Source organism: Schistocerca cancellata, chromosome 3 (genome assembly GCF_023864275.1).
Source record: "Schistocerca cancellata isolate TAMUIC-IGC-003103 chromosome 3, iqSchCanc2.1, whole genome shotgun sequence".
Taxonomy (NCBI): Eukaryota; Metazoa; Arthropoda; class Insecta; order Orthoptera; family Acrididae; genus Schistocerca; species Schistocerca cancellata.
Window position 1 is genome coordinate 31480851 of NC_064628.1, and position 18754 is coordinate 31499604.

The 18754-nt window shown below is 39.1% G+C and overlaps 1 protein-coding gene across 1 annotated transcript in view; it reads left to right on the plus strand.

Annotated features, from left to right (window-relative positions):
* The first annotated feature begins 3226 nt into the window (after window positions 1-3226).
* The window catches only part of LOC126176834 (tuftelin-interacting protein 11), a 148717-nt gene continuing 133189 nt past the window's right edge, over window positions 3227-18754 (plus strand). The window contains exons 1-2 of the mRNA XM_049924021.1: window positions 3227-3373; window positions 15181-15308. Coding sequence (XP_049779978.1) covers window positions 15200-15308 — 109 coding nt within the window. The 5' untranslated portion in view covers window positions 3227-3373; window positions 15181-15199. The remainder of the gene's footprint in view (window positions 3374-15180; window positions 15309-18754) is intronic.

The window sequence follows — 18754 nt, forward strand, 5'->3', positions numbered from 1 at the left end:
ATGCATCTGCATTAAATTTAGTGTGAAATTCAAGAAAACTTTTACAGAGACACGTCAAATGATGTAGGAAACCTGTGGTCATGAGTGCTTAACCTATACTCGAAGTTACGAATGGTTCACACGTAACATTGACACCCCACTCACCTCAACAATTTCCTCCATCTAACTCCCACAAGTCAGCATGGAAGTTAAATAAGACGCTCGTTCAGCACGCCCTTCGATATCTACCAACGACGTTCATGCCAGGAACATTAACGAAATTATGCATGCCAATAGGAACCTGACTGTCTGAGAGATTGCAAAAGAATGTAAAACTTCAATTGGATCCTGACACAGGATCTTGGAATGCATCATGTCGCCACCAAGTTCGTACCATGGCTCATGAGTCAAGACTTGAAAGACCATTGCCTCGTTGTCTGTGAAGAGCTTTTGGGTTCCGTAACAGAATCATAACTGGTGATGAGACGTGTTTCTACAGTTATGGTGTTGAGACAAGGGTTCAATCTTCACAGTACACAGGGAAAAGTTCCCCAAGACCAAAGAAGCTCATGAGCTAAGGTCAAATATCAAAGTCATGCTGATAGTTTTCTTTGACGTTGATGGATTAGTTCATCATGAATTCGTGCCACAGGACAAACTGTTAATAGATGGTACCATCAGGACGAGTTGCGACGCCTGCGAGATAATGTGAGAAGGAAATGACCCAAAATGTGGTGAGACAATTCATGGCTCTTACATCACAATAAGGCATTTGCACATTCATCCTTGTTGGTGCGTGACAGTCGCAAAAAAAACAAAAATCACTGTGCTGCCTCATCCTCCATACTCTCCAGACCTGGCCCCTGCTGCGGTCTGCGCCGGCCGAAGTGGCCGTGCGGTTAAACGCGCTGCAGTCTGGAACCGCAAGGCCGCTACGGTCGCAGGTTCGAATCCTGCCTCGGGCATGGCTGTTTGTGATGTCCTTAGGTTAGTTAGGTTTAACTAGTTCTAAGTTCTAGGGGACTAATGACCTCAGCAGTTGAGTCCCATAGTGCTCAGAGCCATTTTTTTGCTGCGGTCTTTTTTTTTATTTCGAAAGTTGAAAACCCCATTGAAAGGATGAAGATTTGCAACGATCGACGAGACAGAAGAAAATTCGCAGACGGCGTTTTGGGCGATCCAGCGAGAGGCTAACAAGACTGCTTCTGGAAGTGGAAACTGTATTGAGATCGGTGTATCAGCTGTGGAGGAGAGTATTTCCAAGGAGATTTTCAGAATAAGTAAACGATAAGTATGAAAAAATTTTGTGGACATAGTTCCCGATTTTTTTGAACAGACCTCGTACAATACTTCCGCCGAACACCTTATCTTTATCCTCTTTTTGCACTCCTGTGCCACCAGCTACATCTGTCCTAATCACCTCATTTCGTATGACTTCCTATCCTACGTAGATCATATCTTTACCACTTACATTATTGCCACTGACCTCAACATCCAGAACTCTCGTAAATCTGCTATTTTTGTCTCCTGCTACGTAGAAAAAGCCTATGACCATGTATGGCATTCTGGTCTCCTTTTCAAATTCCAGACATACACTCTTACAATTAACTATGTCCACCTTATTGCATCCTCCCTATCTAATCGCCCATCCTTTGTCACTATTAACAATATCAGTTCCCATACCTTCCATACCACTGCAGGAGTGCTCCAAGGCACCATTCTCTCTCCTGTCCTTTATCTCCTGTACACTGCTGATATGCCCAAACGACCCCTACCAGTCCACGTCCTTCAGTATGCTGACGACAGCGCTTTCCTTGCCGTCTGCCCTACACTGCAGAAATGCCAAAGACCTCTCCAAATCCACCTCAATCAGTTTACTTCCTGGTGTAACCACTGGCTCCTCAAGATTAGCCACTCCAAAATTCAGGCAGTAATTATAGGATGAACCACCTGCATCTACTGCCTCCATGCGTTCTACCCTAACATTTACAACCATCCTACCCAGTTAACTAAACCTCTAGAATATCTTGTACTACCCCTTAACTGGCACCTAATGTCGAAACCTCATCTATTAAACAACCAACTGAAAGTTCACAATAGACTAAAACCACTAAAACGTCTAACAGGCCAAACTTGAGGATTACATCCCAACACTATTCTCCACACCTAAAAACCCTTATCTGACATGTCCTCTGTTATGCAAACATTGCAGCGATCTCCATCGTACCAAAGTTCTGCAAGTCCCTACAAAACTTCAAATGTCTTGTACTTCATCTATCTTTCTGATCTGTTTACCTACTTCCACATGGATCTTCTAACATGTCATCAAATTGCCACCCTTCCTTACCCACATCGAACATCTCCTATACTACCTGGAAACTAGATTCCATTAACTGCATTGTCTCTCTTCTGTTCACGAATCGTAGTATGCTGGTACGCCTTCGTGCATATACCTACACACACTCCATATCCTATCCCAACACAACTTCAATCAACTCTCTCTGCCAGACAAAGAGATCTGCCCTGATACTGATCCCTCCTACATAGTTTGACTCTTCCCACCTATCTTTTCCACATTAGGGCTCCTCTTTCCTTTTCCCTCTCCATTCCTTTTCATTTGTAACTACTACTCTACCCACACAACACACTACTTATCACCCTCAGTCTTTCCCACCGAGAACATTTCCCACAATCCACTTCAAGTCATACCTCTCGTCTCAATATTTTTTCTATCTGATACATCTCTATCTTTTTATCCACTCTCATCAACCCTATATGGAACACAATCTCTCCTCCAGTAATATTTCTCACACAGTGCAGGCCCTTCAGATTTTAAGATTAGACTAAGTGAAAATGTAGTGCTTTAATGTGTTTTTTTAATCAGAAGAGTTTCACCTTACTAAAGTGTGTTTTTAACTTGTATAAATTTTCGTTTTTATAACTGTCCGTTTTTGATTTTAACTTACAATTAAAAAACAGACTCAAATTTTGTTTCTAATTACAAATTTTCTAATTCCCTTGGCTGAAGAGCCGAATATTATACCGCTGACAACCTCTCCCCACCTTCCCCACCCATGTGCATCGAAGGGGATGAAATAACAATAAAGGCGTGCTTTGGCTTGTTTAGTTGGCTAGGTTCTTACTCTATGATTACATTCGCAAGTGCGTAACAATCGAAATTATTGTATCGATTTAGACGATAGTTACATACGAATCTGTGGTTGCAATTATTATGCGAATGAAGTCTTTGGTTTGTGTGACTCCGGTAGATAAGATTTTGTTAAAAAGTGAAAAATATATGTGATCGTATAAGTTTTCATGAGTGAAAATAATTAAAACATGATTTTAATGTGTATAATATGATGCGTATCATACATTGTAGCATGCTTTAGAGGTAAGGAGAAATAGATTTTAGCAAAAAAGTGAAGTAGCGATTGCTTCCTTATTACCGCCGTACTTTTACAATTTAAGGATTACCTTCCTACAGTTAAGTCAGTGTAACTGCCAGTAAAGACTGGTCCAACCATACAGTATTGTAAACTTGCAGAGATCTGTACTTTGACCGAAATATATGATTAAAATTAACCACTACTTCTTAACTCCGGTTGTCCTTTTCTTACGCCAGAGGCCAATGTATTACCACAGATTTTATGTGACATCCACAATGGTTGATTCGTTAGCTTTCAATCAAATTGTCACCATCCAGCCTACCAAGACCTTGGTCTACGCTATCGATCATTGTCACAACAACCAAGATTTTGTGGTGCCCATAACTCGTTTCCAAATAAAGAAACAATGCGTACTATATAATTATTTTGTGACACGTATTATTAGTGTTGATAGAAAAAAAGTTCAGATGAAATTGATTTTTTATACCACCAACAAAGCCAAGTGAAAAGTAAGAGCATGAATTCTAAGATAGTTAAAAGAGGGTGTGCACTAAACCCACTTCTCAACTTCCAAATGCAAAACATGCGGAACTAAGCTTCTTGTTTGCAATATTATGGAAAGGGAAGTTGCTACTTGACAGATTCCGTAGTCACGAGTGTGACGCTTGAACTCTATAAATGGACTGTATATTAATTTTAAAATGTCCCATATTAAAGATTCCTCTTTCAAAATATATCGTGTAAAAGGAAATTGATTACATTACTAAGTTTGAATGTAATTTTCTTTTTGTAATTGATAGAAACCTATGTTATTAACCAAAAATCACATGTCACGGGTGTGACAAAATTCCGAGGTGCAATGTAGCACATTGACCATTACAGGGAAAAATCTGTGAATTGAATGATTATGTGTAAACAAATTAATAACAGTATAATACTGATAACGTACTGCATTAGCCATGAAAGTATCAGAAAGAAACTTACATTATTTTCAAAGTAATAACATAATTTTTGCTGTTGCGGGTGTGACATTATTATGTCACGGATGTGACAAATTTCTCTCAATATTTAAGAGAATTAAAGGGTGATAACGTATTCATTACAATTTTTGCAGTACAAAGAAGTCGCATTGCTTAATGCAACTGGTGTTGGTGTTAAATTAATAAAAAAGATGCAGTTCTTTAAAGAGACTAACAGGCAGCTCATCTTCAGCTGAAACTCTCTCTTAGCTCAACATAATATACAATATGGAGAATGAAGTATTGTCAAGTTCAAATAAATAAAGGAATGAATACCTAACTAGGTAACTAAAGTAATATACACAGAAATACAGTCTTAAATAGTTTCACGAAAGTAATAAAAAACTTTATTTCCTTTCATTTGAATCACAGGAGAATTCAAAATTTAACAATATTCTTTTGGGTCGACAGAAGCGTCCGATCCCAAGCGTCGGCTTTGACCCGTCACCTAAGGGTGTTGTCGTGTGTGATGTCATGACAGCGCGGAGCTTGGCTGTCTCCAGTTCTGTTTTATCTTCTTTTATTTACTTTTCTGATCTGTTCGTTCTATCTCGTGAGATTTTTTTTTTTTTTTTAATTTGAAAACGCTTATTAATTATTTTAATTACCTGTTTCCTCCAATTTCTGTTTTAGTTTATTATATTGATCTTTCTGATCTGTTCGTTCTATCCCGTGAGATTTATTTTTAAAAAAAGACAAAAAACACTAATCAGCTGCTGAAGCATCTTTATCTTCTATGGGTTGCAGGGGTTACGACCCCTGGGGAGGTGGGAGGGTATTCATGCATGGCTATCTTTACTTACACGTTGTAGCTACGCAAGGCGTCTAAATTTGTTTATATTTAGTTTGGCCCCCCCCACCCAAAACACCCCATTTCCCGCGCTTGTCCCGTTAGTGTCATTAGGCTTCTTGTGGAAAGTGTGTGTGTTTGTTTTTGTTTCCGCCATATTTGTGATGTCATGGGTCAAAGCAGACGGGCGGGATCAGACGCTTCCGTATTTCCATTCTTTTGTAAGGAAACAATTGAAATGTCATTTTCATTAGCAGAAAAGAGTTTGTTTTCTTTCTCACATGGTTTTAAAAACATAACCTTGATTGCATTGGCCACACACACACAGCAACGAAATTCTGTCCATTTCCCCTCTTGATGATTAAAAAGGTTCCAGCTTTAATTTCCTTAGTTTCATTTATGGTTGCCAGTACTTCATTTTCTGATGTTGCTTGGTTATCTTGAACATTAGACTCTTCGGAATCTGAATAAACACAAAATTTTTCTTGGATTTAGAGATATCCCGAAAGATTTCATATCTTGTCATTTCACTGCCAGATGTTTCCTTTGGTGACTGTCATAGTTTCTATAATAATGGTTGGAATGCTCTTTAGGAATAGGAATGACATCTTCCCAAAGCCTTGACTGCCATTCCTTTGTCATGTCTACACCACTGCTTGAAACAGAGAGAATGTGAACTTCATTCAATTTACCACTCGCATAATCTGAAAATTACTTTGCATTATTCACCACCACTGTCCGACTTCTGATTCTTCTCCAAACAGTTCTCTTCACTGTTCCTCCTATCCCATCAACAGCCCATTTGCTGTGTGAAGCAGCAAAGAAGTTCCACTGAATTTCAACTCCCAAACAGGATTTAGTGCAGCAGAGGTAGAACAATATAAATTTATTTTTAAACTGTGCAGTGCAGTTGTCAGAAAACATATGAACTTCTTGTAAATTTCAATTCTGCTGTTTTAGATGTGCACCAAATTGTAAATTTGTCATGTGAAAGATAACCACTTGCAATTGCATAAGAAGAAACAGTCTTTAGACTATCCCATACATAGCACATAAATAATGTTACTTGTGTATGGCTCCAATGTGCAGCCTAAATTTCATCTTGTGACATTAAAGAAAAGTTCTTGGCGAAGTCAACTTGCATGGCAACATAGTTCTTTGTAAGCTCTTCCTTACAAGATTCAAAATATTTGGCTTGTTTTTCTCTTATCCAGAAATGCCTTTTAAATGTTGACATCTGATCACATTTGCACTTACTGCATTTTTGTGTCATACAATCCTCATTTTCTACATCACAAGTAACTTTCTGAAGCAACTAGAACCACATGTGAACTGCTTTCAGGTAGAAATTTAAAATTTGCATGGTATTTGCATACACGCACATTATGAGGTGTTTATGAAACTGGTAGTACGTGACTTGCCCTTAGTTCATAAAATGTTGACTTTCCTAGTGGATATAAGGGTTTGAATTCTTAAATTCCTCATAGGCATCACCAACAGTCATAATCATATACCACTTCTGAACATGTTCTCGTTTTCCACTTCTACTGTCTTTAATAGATTTTACATCATGAATACCAGGAGTAGCTCGACTATCATCATCTTGACTCAAATACTCAACTACTTTATTTCTTGTTTCAGTTGGCAAACTTCTTGAACCTTTTGGGGATATCTTAACATTTCTTTTAATGTCAGCAAGATCCTGTTCCTTAACCAGTTTCATGACAACAGCAGTCCATTTCCTTGGACTGTTTGGAAGTGATTTTTTTGCCTTACGTGCAGCTTTGCCTAATATCGGGAAACATTTGTAAGATCCTAGTTCACTGGTATGGTTTGTTTCTACCATATTTTTATGTTTCCTTTCTCTACAAAACCTTTGTCTAGTTTTATCATTCTCTCTCGTAGTAGAGTGTGTTGGTTCATCAGCAGTTGCTCTCTGGTCTTCATTCTTCTCATTTTGTCCTATGTGCACTGTCAGTGACCCAACAACACAAAAAACCCACCGAACATCATAACACGTGAACAATAGACCCCCCCCCCCCCCCAAAAAAAAAGACTACTTACCACAAAAAAGTTCTGCACTACACACTAGGTCACTCACTCCAATCACACACACAGACACACACCAACCCGCATAATCTGCTTGCATACGCTGCATTTCACTATCTCTGCCACGGGCCCAAAAAGTTGCGGGAACTTAAATGACGGACAACATGTCGTGCCCCATTTCAGCCTACAGATGTGCACTATGAAACTTAGAAGTCATATCCATACCTAACAAAAGAAGCCACAAATTGACTTAAACAACTTACCATGCGACAAACAACAAACCAATAACATCAAACGACACCACAATGACATAAACACAACAGAAACTTAATTCTTAACTCACTGAAACTAATGTCCATTCTTCTGTAACAGTCACGACTGACAAATGCACACTTCAAGCACCGGCACCCAAATGAACTCAATACACCACATAACACGCAGACCATACACACACCACCAGAGGTCACCACCAACCGCAACAAGATGACATCTACAAACACAACACACTCAACTAAACTCCGCACCGCCATGACATCACACAACACAACACCCTTACGTCACGGGTCAAAGCTGACGGGTGGGGTCGGATGCCTCCGTTGACCCCAGTATTTTTGTAGTATGCAAGTAATGATGGGTACTGACTTGTTCTTGCCTTTCCCTCTTCCTGTTACATGAGATTTTAAATCTCTTTATCATAGCTTACTTGTTTTTTAATGCTTCTGGATAACTATTCAGGAAAGCAGCTTTCAAATATTGACAGAAATTTACTATGGAATAAACTGAATTGACATTAGCATCTCTTTCTATACATGGCTCACCCCCTAGCACTTTTTTCAACATACTCCTGTTCCCATTAAAAAGCCTTATTGCTTTGTATGAATCAGCCTCAGGGCTGTGAGGTGTTATATTGTGCATCATGATCAGAGACTCAATTAATAATCAAGTACACACTAATTGTTCCAGCCTAAGCTCTACATTATAAATGTTACCAATCAGTGTCTTACTGTCTCTCTGCACACAAGTTGGCCAACTGTTTGCTGAAATTATATTGGAACACCCAAATAATGATTCCAGTCCCTTTTTCCGTTCGTATCTTTTAAGAAGTCTACATTGAAATCATAGACTACTAACTGTTTCTTCTTGTCTGACATGTAGCTCGATAATACATCTGTATTTCTCATAAATAGCTGAAAGCTTCGCAAAGGTCATTTTACAATTACCAGAAAAGTATTCTGCAATAGCAATTCACAAGCATCTACTTCTACATTCTGATCTACCCAAGAACTGTTTGTTTCAACATATTTCTGACTTTATGTCCAATTTTTATATATGTCTGCAAGTCGTCCTTTTTCCATGTCAACTATAGACAAGAATGATGGAAGTCTAAAATCCCTGGTATTTAACTTCTTCATCCATACTGTAATGTGATGTTCAGAGAAGCACAGACCATGTATCACCTCAGATTTTCCCCATCTGCTAGGCCTATAAGAAGCCCATCTACCTTATTATTCAACTCTCTAATGTTCTGATGAAACAAATTGATTTTATTTTTCTGCAAGCTGCTACAGATACTATATTTGTATTTTGCTCTGATTTCTTTCAACATCTATGCTCCATAAGCTACCATATGGTGTGTGGTGGAGGGCACTTTGTGTACCATTGCCCTTCCCTTTTTCGTGTTCTAGTCGCAAATGGCTCGCAGGAATGATGATTGCCAGTAAGCCTTCATGTGGTCTCGAATCTCTCTGAGTTTCTATTGACGGTCTTTTTGTGTGATATATGTAGGAGAAAGCAAAATATTAGTTGAGTCTTCCAGGAACACATGCTCTCGGAATAATAAATGACCAAGTGGGACACATAATGCCTCTCTTGCAGTATTTGCCACTGGAGTTGGCTGAGCATCTCCATGATGCTTTTGCACTTAATAAGTGAACCGGTAATGAACTGTGCTTATCTTCCCTAATTCCTGTAGCAGCCTGTCTTTTACGGATCCCATACTGAAAGGAGTTGATGGAATGAGAGTTTTGTAAGTTACTTCCTTTGTTGAGGGGCAACATTTCCAAAGGATTCTTCCAATTTCAGTCTGGCATTTGCCTTACTCGCAATTTGTTTAATATTGTTGTTTCACTTCAAATTGCTCCATACACATACTCCCAGACATTTTGTTCCAAACGCTTACTCCTAATAGTTTATGGAGTAACTGCTTCCATTGATTGTTCTTCAATTTTGTACTCATACAGTGAAGGGTCTATCTGTGGATTCGTTATACTATCCGACTCTAACCTAAAAAGAAGTGCTCCTTCGACTCCAGTAATCGCAGGAATTTTCTCTTGTGTGCCTGTGGCTCCCCTTACACTTTCTGCAAGATTTTCATTTTCAGCTAATCTGCCCTTCCCCTTCCTATTCAGGTGCAGGCTATGATTTGTGTATTCCAATTGTAGCAATAGGCTCGCAAAGATGTGAGTTTTATATGATTAAAGTGATACATAAATTGTGCAGCCATGTAAATGAGTTTTCCTCAACTTTTGTTTTCAAATTGATAAAGAAAATATTATGCAAAAGAAGCAGTAAAATGTTGCTGAAACTGCAAGATGGTATTGACCTTGACTTTACTACTTCAGCGGGCTTTTTTACTTTTTTTTTCCCAAATACTGTGGAAATTAAAAAATTCTTCCTGCATTACACTCACAGAAGTGATTTTCCTCAGAGAACTTAGAAAGTGTCTTTGTATTTCATTTGTCATTGGTAGTCAGAAAAGTTGAAGAAAACATTAATTCTTTGGAGATTAGTAAACAGAGTGACACCACTGACATCGTGGAAATACAAAACGCAAGAAATGACAAATCAGTGATACCATTAAAAACCCAAAAATGTTTACAAAGCAGTGAATGACAAACTAACATATCTCCACAGAATAGTGATTTTTGGATATGGATGTTCTTGTTAGTAACATGAAAACACCAGATAATAGTTTAAAAATAGAGGTTTTTGCCAGGGATGTAATTGTAACTAATATGCAGTGTGGTGAGAGGTGGCATAGTCACTTTAAGATAATAGTGATCCACAGTTTGACAATACGTCTATTTACTGAGGCATGGATTCTATATCAGAACAAGAGATTAGATGCCAAAGGGGGAATATTCATTGCAGTCAATAAGAATATTGTATCTATCAAGGTCAAAAATGAGTCTGTGTAACATGTCTCTGGAACACAAGTTAATTGTTGGATATCTTTACTGGCCACCTGATTCTGCTGTAAAGTTTTACAGTCATTCAAAGAAAACCTGTGTGAAGTAGCACAGCAATATCCACATCATGCTATACAAGGTGGAGGCGACTTTAACCTACTGCATGTGGACTGGTACATCTATGAATTTGTTGGAAGTGGTACGTACAGGCAGTCTTCTGAAGTACTTTTGAACACGTTTTCCAAAAGCTGTCTTGAGCTGCTACTTTGACAGCCCATGTGTAGTGGAAATATTTTAGACCTAGTAGCTACAAATAGGCCTGACCTTATTGACGGAGTCATTTTAGAGATAGGAATTAGTGATCATATCATCATAGTGACAATGATTACTAAAGTTAATAAATCTATCAAGAATGCTAGGAGACCATTTATGCTAGAAAGAGCAGAATGCAGTTCATACCATCCCACTTAGATAATGAGTTGACATCTTTTAGGCTCAGTGTAATGAACGAAGAGAGATTATGGGCAAATTTTAAATGGATTGTAAATACGCTCAGGAGAAGTATGTGCTAAGTATAAATCAATTAACGACAGAAAAGGTGTCTCTCCCCCCCCCCCCCCCCCCCTGTGGTTTAATAATACAATTCAGAAAATGCTGAGGAAGCAGAGACTGTTCCAATCTCAGTTAAAAAATAATAATAATAATAATAATGCACAAATGGTAACAGGCTGAAGTTAGTGGAAATTAGCATGTCGGTAAAAAGATTGATGTGCAGTGCATACAACAACTGTTATGCTTTAGTGAAAGATCTTGCCAAGAAACCAAGGAGATTCTAGTCCCACGTAAAATCAGTAAGTTGACTGAAAGCTTTTATCCAGTCAGTCATTGATTGGTTTGGGGTGGCAACAAAGAGAACAAAAGAAAAGCCGAAGTTTTAAATTATGCTTTTAAGAAATAATTCACACAGGAGAGTCGTACAAGCATACCATTCTTTGACCGTCACACAGACTCCTGTATGGAGGGCGTAGGGGTAGGCGTTCTATGTGTCAAACAAATAATTCATCAGATCTATATTCCCAGGTATGTGAGTAGTTTGAAGACTTCTTAAGTAATAGAGCCCACTACATTGTCCTTGATGGTGAGTATTCATCAGAGAAAGAGTATCGTTAGAAATGCCTCATGGAAGAGTGATGGACTGCGTTTATTCTATGTATATGTAATTGATCGGATAGACAGAGTGACCAGCAGTCTGTGGCCGTTTGCTGATGACTCTGTGGTATCATCATTCACTGACTGTATGAGGAGACAAGCTGACTTAGAAAAAATTTGTAATTGGTGTGGTGAATGGCAGCTTGCTCTAAATGTAGAAAAATGTAAGTTAATGCAAATGAGTATGAAAAACAATTGCGTAGCGTTTGACTACAGCGGTAGTAGTGTCCTGTTTGGCATAGTCATGTTGATTAAATATCTTTGTGTGACATTGGAAAGCAATACAAAATGGAATGTGGAAGTAAGGACGGTGATAGGGAAGCCGAATAGTCGACTTCGATTTATAGAAAGAGTTTTAGATTTTAGGAAAATGTGGTTAATCTGTAAAGGCAAGAGCATATAGAACACTAATGTGACCCTTTCTTGAGTACTGCTTGAGTGTCTGGGATCCTGAGCAGGTTGGATTAAAGAAAGACAAAAAAATATAGAGGTGGGCTGCTTGTAGGTTCGATCAGCACACACGTATTATGGAGACGCATTGTGAACTTAAATGGGAGTCCCTGGAGGGAAGAAAATGTTCTTTTTGTGGAACATCATTGAGAAAATTTAGACAACGGGCATTGAAGTTGGCAGCAGAACAGTTCTGCTGCTTCTAACATATATTTTGCAGAAAGACCAAGAATTTAAGTCAAATTAAGGCTCGTATATAGGTATATAGACAATAGTTCTTCCCTCATTCTGTTTTGTGAAGGAAAAAGGAAATGACTGGTAGTGATACAAGGTGCCTTCTGCCAAGCACTATACCGTGGGTGGCAGAGGGTGTATATAGGTGCATAAGGGTTATCTGGAAATTACGGTTGCAAGGCATGTAGCCTTAGCCTGAAATGTCTGTGGGGGTAGTTGGTACCACTGCTGTGTAGTGGGAAGCCAGTGGAAGGAAAGAGCATTCCCAACAATCAGTAGCTTGTTGGTTAGTGTTTAGTGTCTGTTAGAAATGAGCGTTCTCATTCTGGCTCCTGCCAAGTGTGAAATGCACACTTTAATTTGCTACCTAAATGCTAAGGGCATGAACATTGCTGTGATTCATCATAAAATTGTTTCAGTTTATGGAGAGGATGTATGTGACAAAATGGGTACGGAATTTCAATTCTGAAAGGACTGAAGTTCACGATGAAAGCAGAAGTGGAAGGTCATCTGTTGTGACTGACCATGTGGTGAAGAAAATTGAACATCTTCTCTCTGATGATCGCCATTCAACAATTGACAACCTGCTTGCAGTTTGTCCAAGCATTTCATGAACTATTGTTCATGAAATTGTAACTAATCGACTAAATTATCAGAAGTTGTGTGCATGATGGGTGCTCAAGATGCTTACCAAAGTACACAAAATGAACAGAATCAGTGCCAGTGCTGCATTTCTTGACCGTTTTGAGACTGGACGCGAGGCTTTTCTTAACTCTATAATGACAGGAGATGAAACTTGGGCTTATCCAGAGAGCAAATCCCAATCTATACAGCGACACCACACTCATCTCCTTCTGCCAAAAAATTCAAAATTCAGCAAACAGTGAGGAATATTATGGTGCCAGTATTTTGGGACAGAAAAGAGGTTGCGATCTTTGATTTTTTGGAAAGAGGTGAAATGGTAAATGCTGCAAGATATTGTGAGACCATGAAGATACTTCGCAGAGCTATACAAAACAAACTACATGGTATGCTGACAATGGGAGTCTGTCTCGTTCATGACAACACGGTTCCGCACACCACTCATGTAACACAGGAGTTGTAGACTTCTTTTGGTTAGGATGTTTTAAGCCACCCCTCTCACAACCCCGATCTTGCACCTAGTGACTATCACCTGTTCATCACCTGTTCACTAAATAGAAGGAACATCTTCATGAAAATACTTTTCTGACAGTGACGAGATGAAAATCTAAGTGAAGAACTGGCTGAAAAAGGCTGCGGGAGATGTCTATGACACAGGAATCGTAAAACTCATCCCATGGATGACAAAATGTATTGAGGTAAATGATGATTATGTGGGAAAACAATTCGAGACTTATACTACAATGCATGTAAATTTTATTAAAATAGATTCATTTTTTTCTATTTCAAAAAATTCTCGTAACCATACTTCCCAGATGAGCCTTGTGGAAACAATGTATGATCGCAAGTAGAAGTACTTGTGATCATGGACTATTTGGTTTTTACATAATACACAATGTGTTAAAGAAGAAAAACAAATCAGTTCACATTTGTTGGGTTCACCAGATCACAAAATATCTCCCTCTCTCTCCTGTCCCTGTCACCTCCCACTTCCTCTTCCTCTCTGTACATCTTTTGTGAAACACAATCCGTGAAACTGCCCCCTAGTAAGTAAATGACATGCTGTAAAGAACATGAATGACATACAAATAAAAACATCACAAACACCAATTATGTAAAATATGTCGTGAAACTTCAGGGAATACACTGATGGCTTGCATTGTTTGCTAGACACTATTTTTGCATAGAATTAATATGTAGTAATTATTGGTAGAACTGTTGGCAGAGGCATGAAGAGCAAGGTATTTTTGTTCACTAGAGACAGGAAAGACTAAACTTTTGTATTATGCCAGGTGGTATGAACTTTGATGAGTCTAGATTAGAGGCAGTGGGAGGTCCTGTTGAGGAAAATCTGTGAACTGGTGCAGCGGGTCAGTATGACACATTTTTGTATCACTGTGTGCTGAAAGCATATATAAGGGTTCCCTTACTTTGATATTATTTTTTGCAATGAAGATAATGGTGACAGACTTACGCGTACTGTAGCATGATGTGTGTTAGCTTGAAAATTGTCAGCTTGATTGTGAATTGCTGAAGCCAACAGATGCCACCCAGATTTGGAATGTTTTGATGGTTTCCGTAAAATCTCTTAATGAATGCTGGGATTGTTCCTTTGAAATCACGAAGTTAAGCCATGTACTTCATTTACCTTTGTTTATTTCGTGAATATGAAAAATTCATAACTTTGCTTCTGTTGATTGCATAAATTTGTGTACTTCTGCCAATAATTCTATCATTATGATATGGAAGGGATTTGTTAGTCAGTGTGTATTTGATTTGAGGCTCTTATTTATAGATATGATAAAGCAGAGCCTACGTTGTTAAGACAAATTATGCAAAGTCTGTCCGAAGGAACATTGCACTGTTCTTAACAGCACAAGCACTGCAGTGTTGTATTTATCTGCCGATACCAGGCAGCGACCTTCAATTAAAATGTCATCCGCAGTACAGGAATTACATAATGCATGGACGAGTACTGGTTGTGATGCAGGAACAATGGCATATGGAAGTTTGGGTCTGTCAGTGAGTGTTGTGCAAGGATAGCCAAAGTGGTTAAGGTGACTGTTCATGTAAAGCAGGAAATCTGGGTTTGAGTCATTGTTTGCCACAAATTTTCATTGTTGTCATTACCTTATGCAGCTGATAGGTGTTCGCATTCGCAACTGTGAAGTATGTTTCATGTACTTATTTATAGCTTGTGATTTCTTTATTGTTATTCTGTTTAATTGCAGCTTTGGGTTATTACAAACAATGTCAGACGATGAGGTAGAGAAATTTGAGATAACTGATTATGACTTGGAGCATGAGTTCAATATTAATAGACCTACCAGGAGGCTAACAAAGCATCAGCAGATATATGGTAAGTAGCTCATGGCATAAGAGTAATAACTTTCCTATGAACATTATACTAAATTATATCAAGGAAACAGGTGTCATGAACCAACAGCTGTATGGCAATTTCATAAATGCATGAATAGTGATCTGAATCTTAAACATGCCATGATGGTACCTGAAAAAAGTGTACTGCCAATTCCTTCATGATCACCGGGATCAGTATAACATAACACTAATCTTTGTATATCACTACTTTATTTCATTGTGTATCGCTTCTAAAACTTCACCCACTATAACAAAGTATACACTTCATTATTATGACACAGTTGCTGAGGTTTGAATAAAATTAATTATTTTACATTCATTTGCAATAATAGACTATATGTGCAATTTGAACATGCCTTGTGGGGTGATCCAAGATTTCCACCCTCAGCTGCCCCTTACTTTTGCTTTGTACGTGTGCATCCATGTAAACGACTTTAGTATTGGAGTAACTGAATGTGGAAAATATGAGAGAAGTAACATAACAAAATTGCCAGACTTGTTACATTTAGAAGTTTCTTATTTGCTTCCGGTTTTATATTTGCGGTTGTGTTTGTACTAATAAATAAGTAAATATTTTAATTGTCACATGTTTAGAACGTATCATTTTTGTCTTTTAAGTTACATTGTTCTATGGCACAACTTGACTAGAAGAAGGGATCGGTTGGTAGGACATGTTCTGAGGCATCAAGGGATCACCAATTTAGTAATGGAGGGCAGCGTGGAGCGTAAAAATCATAGAGGGAGACCAAGAGATGAATACACTAAGCAGATTCAGAAGGATGTAGGCTACAGTAGGTACTGGGAGATGATGAAGCTTGCACAGGATAGAGTAGCATGGAGAGCTGCATCAAACCAGTCTCAGGACTGAAGACCACAACAACAACAACATGTTTAACCTGGACTAAAAGAAGCACTGTATATTATTTTAAGCATTGTTACCAAGAGCGCCTTCAACAAGAGGCATTTTTCTGTACTGTGATTGCGGTCATCATAATATTAACTTTTTCTCCCATTATTGAAATCTTACACTTACAACTTCCCATGCTACTTGTCATATATGAGGCATTCTGAGCAAAAGAGAATCAAGTCACAGTAAAAAAGTTTTTAGGAAAGTAGATAAAGTTTTTGCTGAATAATTAGTTACAGGAAAAAGTTCACACCATTTTAAAATGTTTAAATGATAGAATATATTTTGTACAGTGAATTTTCATATATTATATTTTCATATATTATATTTAAATATTATTACATACTACCTTGAATAAGAAAATAAAATTATGGACTTTATTCTTTTGTGGACTGAATGTATTGTATTTACATCTACCTGTGTATTATGATCTTCAGTTTTTATTTAGGAAACAAGGAAGAAAATGTTCCATGTGTCTGCTTGTATGAAATATTTCCAAATAAGAAGTTATGCTATTCAGATTCAAAGAAAAATGTAATGACTTTTGTCTACTTGCCCTCAGGGACTCAGCATTGATTTGTTGGGTACGGGCTTGGTGACCCCATGGTTCCTGAGCTGGGAACTGGTAAGCACCACCAATCCCGTCACCGTAAGCTCTGGGCATGCTTCAGTGACCACCATGCGGCATGGCTGTGGAATGTTGTGTGCCTCAGGGAACGGGGATTTCCCAGGCAGGCAGGGCTCTGTCTGAGTGGACCCTTATTTTCCTAGTTGCTCGTGGGACTGAGAAGGAACCCTTGAAATCATCATCTCCTTCTTCCAGGGGGAAGGGTGTACTGCCTGCGAGTATTCATACCCATTCATCCAAAAGAATGAGAGGTTAGTCCTCCTGATAATAAGAATACTCTGGACTGCAGTAACAGGGCCCATGGAGTTATGAATAACAATGTGCTGCTGGTGATAAAGAGGAAGGGGAGGGGACATTCAAAAAATTGTCCCCTTTTTATATCCATAAGGGTTTTGGAAGGCCGTGCTGTAACATTAAAATCTATAATATGATTGAGCAGTGGCTCATTGTTGGCTGAAATTAACAGGTCAAAGCAGGTAGACCTTCTTAAGAAATCACAGAAACTGGGTGACTATGATATCATTGTTGAGATGCACGCCTCACTCAACTCCAGTAAGGCCGTTGTCACATGCCAAGATTTTATGGACATGGACGTAGCAGAAGTGAAGCAAGAATGGGCATCCCAGGGAATAGTCGATGTGTAGCAACGAACGCGCAGGAATAATGAAGCAACTGAAAAGACTGCCACTTTCATTGTCACATTCAATTCTTCGAGACTGCCTGAACAACTTATAGCGGGGTAAATGTTCGGCTTTACGTTCCAAATCCTCTGCGGTGCTATAAATGCCAGCGTTTTGGCCATACAACCATCAGTTGTGGAGGTGAAGCGATCTGCAGGAACTGCGGAAAAGCCGTTCATGACGCTGGCACTTCAATGCCCATCTCTGGTGATCTCCATCAACTGCTCTGGTAACCACCCAGTCTAGAGCCAAGACTGTCCTGTTTTTGCTGAAGACCGCAAGGTACAGTAGATAAAAGTGTATCCACAACAAGCACCTGTACATGTCAAGGGAAAAAGAGTAAGGACAAAGCAATCCAGGCAGCTGCACCAGAAAAGACAAACAACAATACCGCAGCAATCATCCAGAGTGTCTCTCAATGCCCCTTTCTCCTTCATCCTCGTAGGGACAGAGTGCAGGGAAAGGCTCATGATGTTCAGGTCAAAAGCTCTCCCAAGTGCCGTCAGACTTCATTCTTTCCGATCTGACGGATGAGGAGGGTATCATGGGAGTTAGGTGCCTTGGATCCAGGCAGCCCCTCCACTCCCCCTCACTCTTCAAGCACTTCACCTCCCTCGTGCAAAGATATGGTAAATTAAAACCTCTCCGATGACATGGCTTCCTTACTACAGTGGAACATGAATGTGTTCAGGACTCGTGTGGAGGAACTGTAACTCCTAGCATAGGCACGTCCCTTGTGCTTTTGTTTACAAGAAACACATTTTAAAGATACAGATGTCCCTGTGCCACAGGGTTATACACTGTACCACAAGCATGACCTATCGGAGAAAGGGCCAAGGGAGGTGTTGCAGTATTTGTCACTAATGCGCACCACTCATCTGCTCTCCCCTTGGCCACTGACCTGCAAGCAATTGCAGTTCAAATTCACGTGTGCCAAAGAATCACTGTTTGCTCACTGTATTTACCTTTGCAAGATGCACTAGACTCTGAGGCTCTCACGGATCTTGTCGTACAACTCCCATGACCATTGTACCTCTTGGGAGACTTCGATGCCAATCATGTCCTGTGGGGCTCAACCAATACTTGCCCCCAGGGTCAGGTTGTGGAGGGCCTTGTGATGTCTCATGAGCTATGCATCCTCAACATGGGTACTCACACACATTTCTCTACTTCTATGTGGTCATTCTCAGCCATCAACCTCTCTTTCTGTT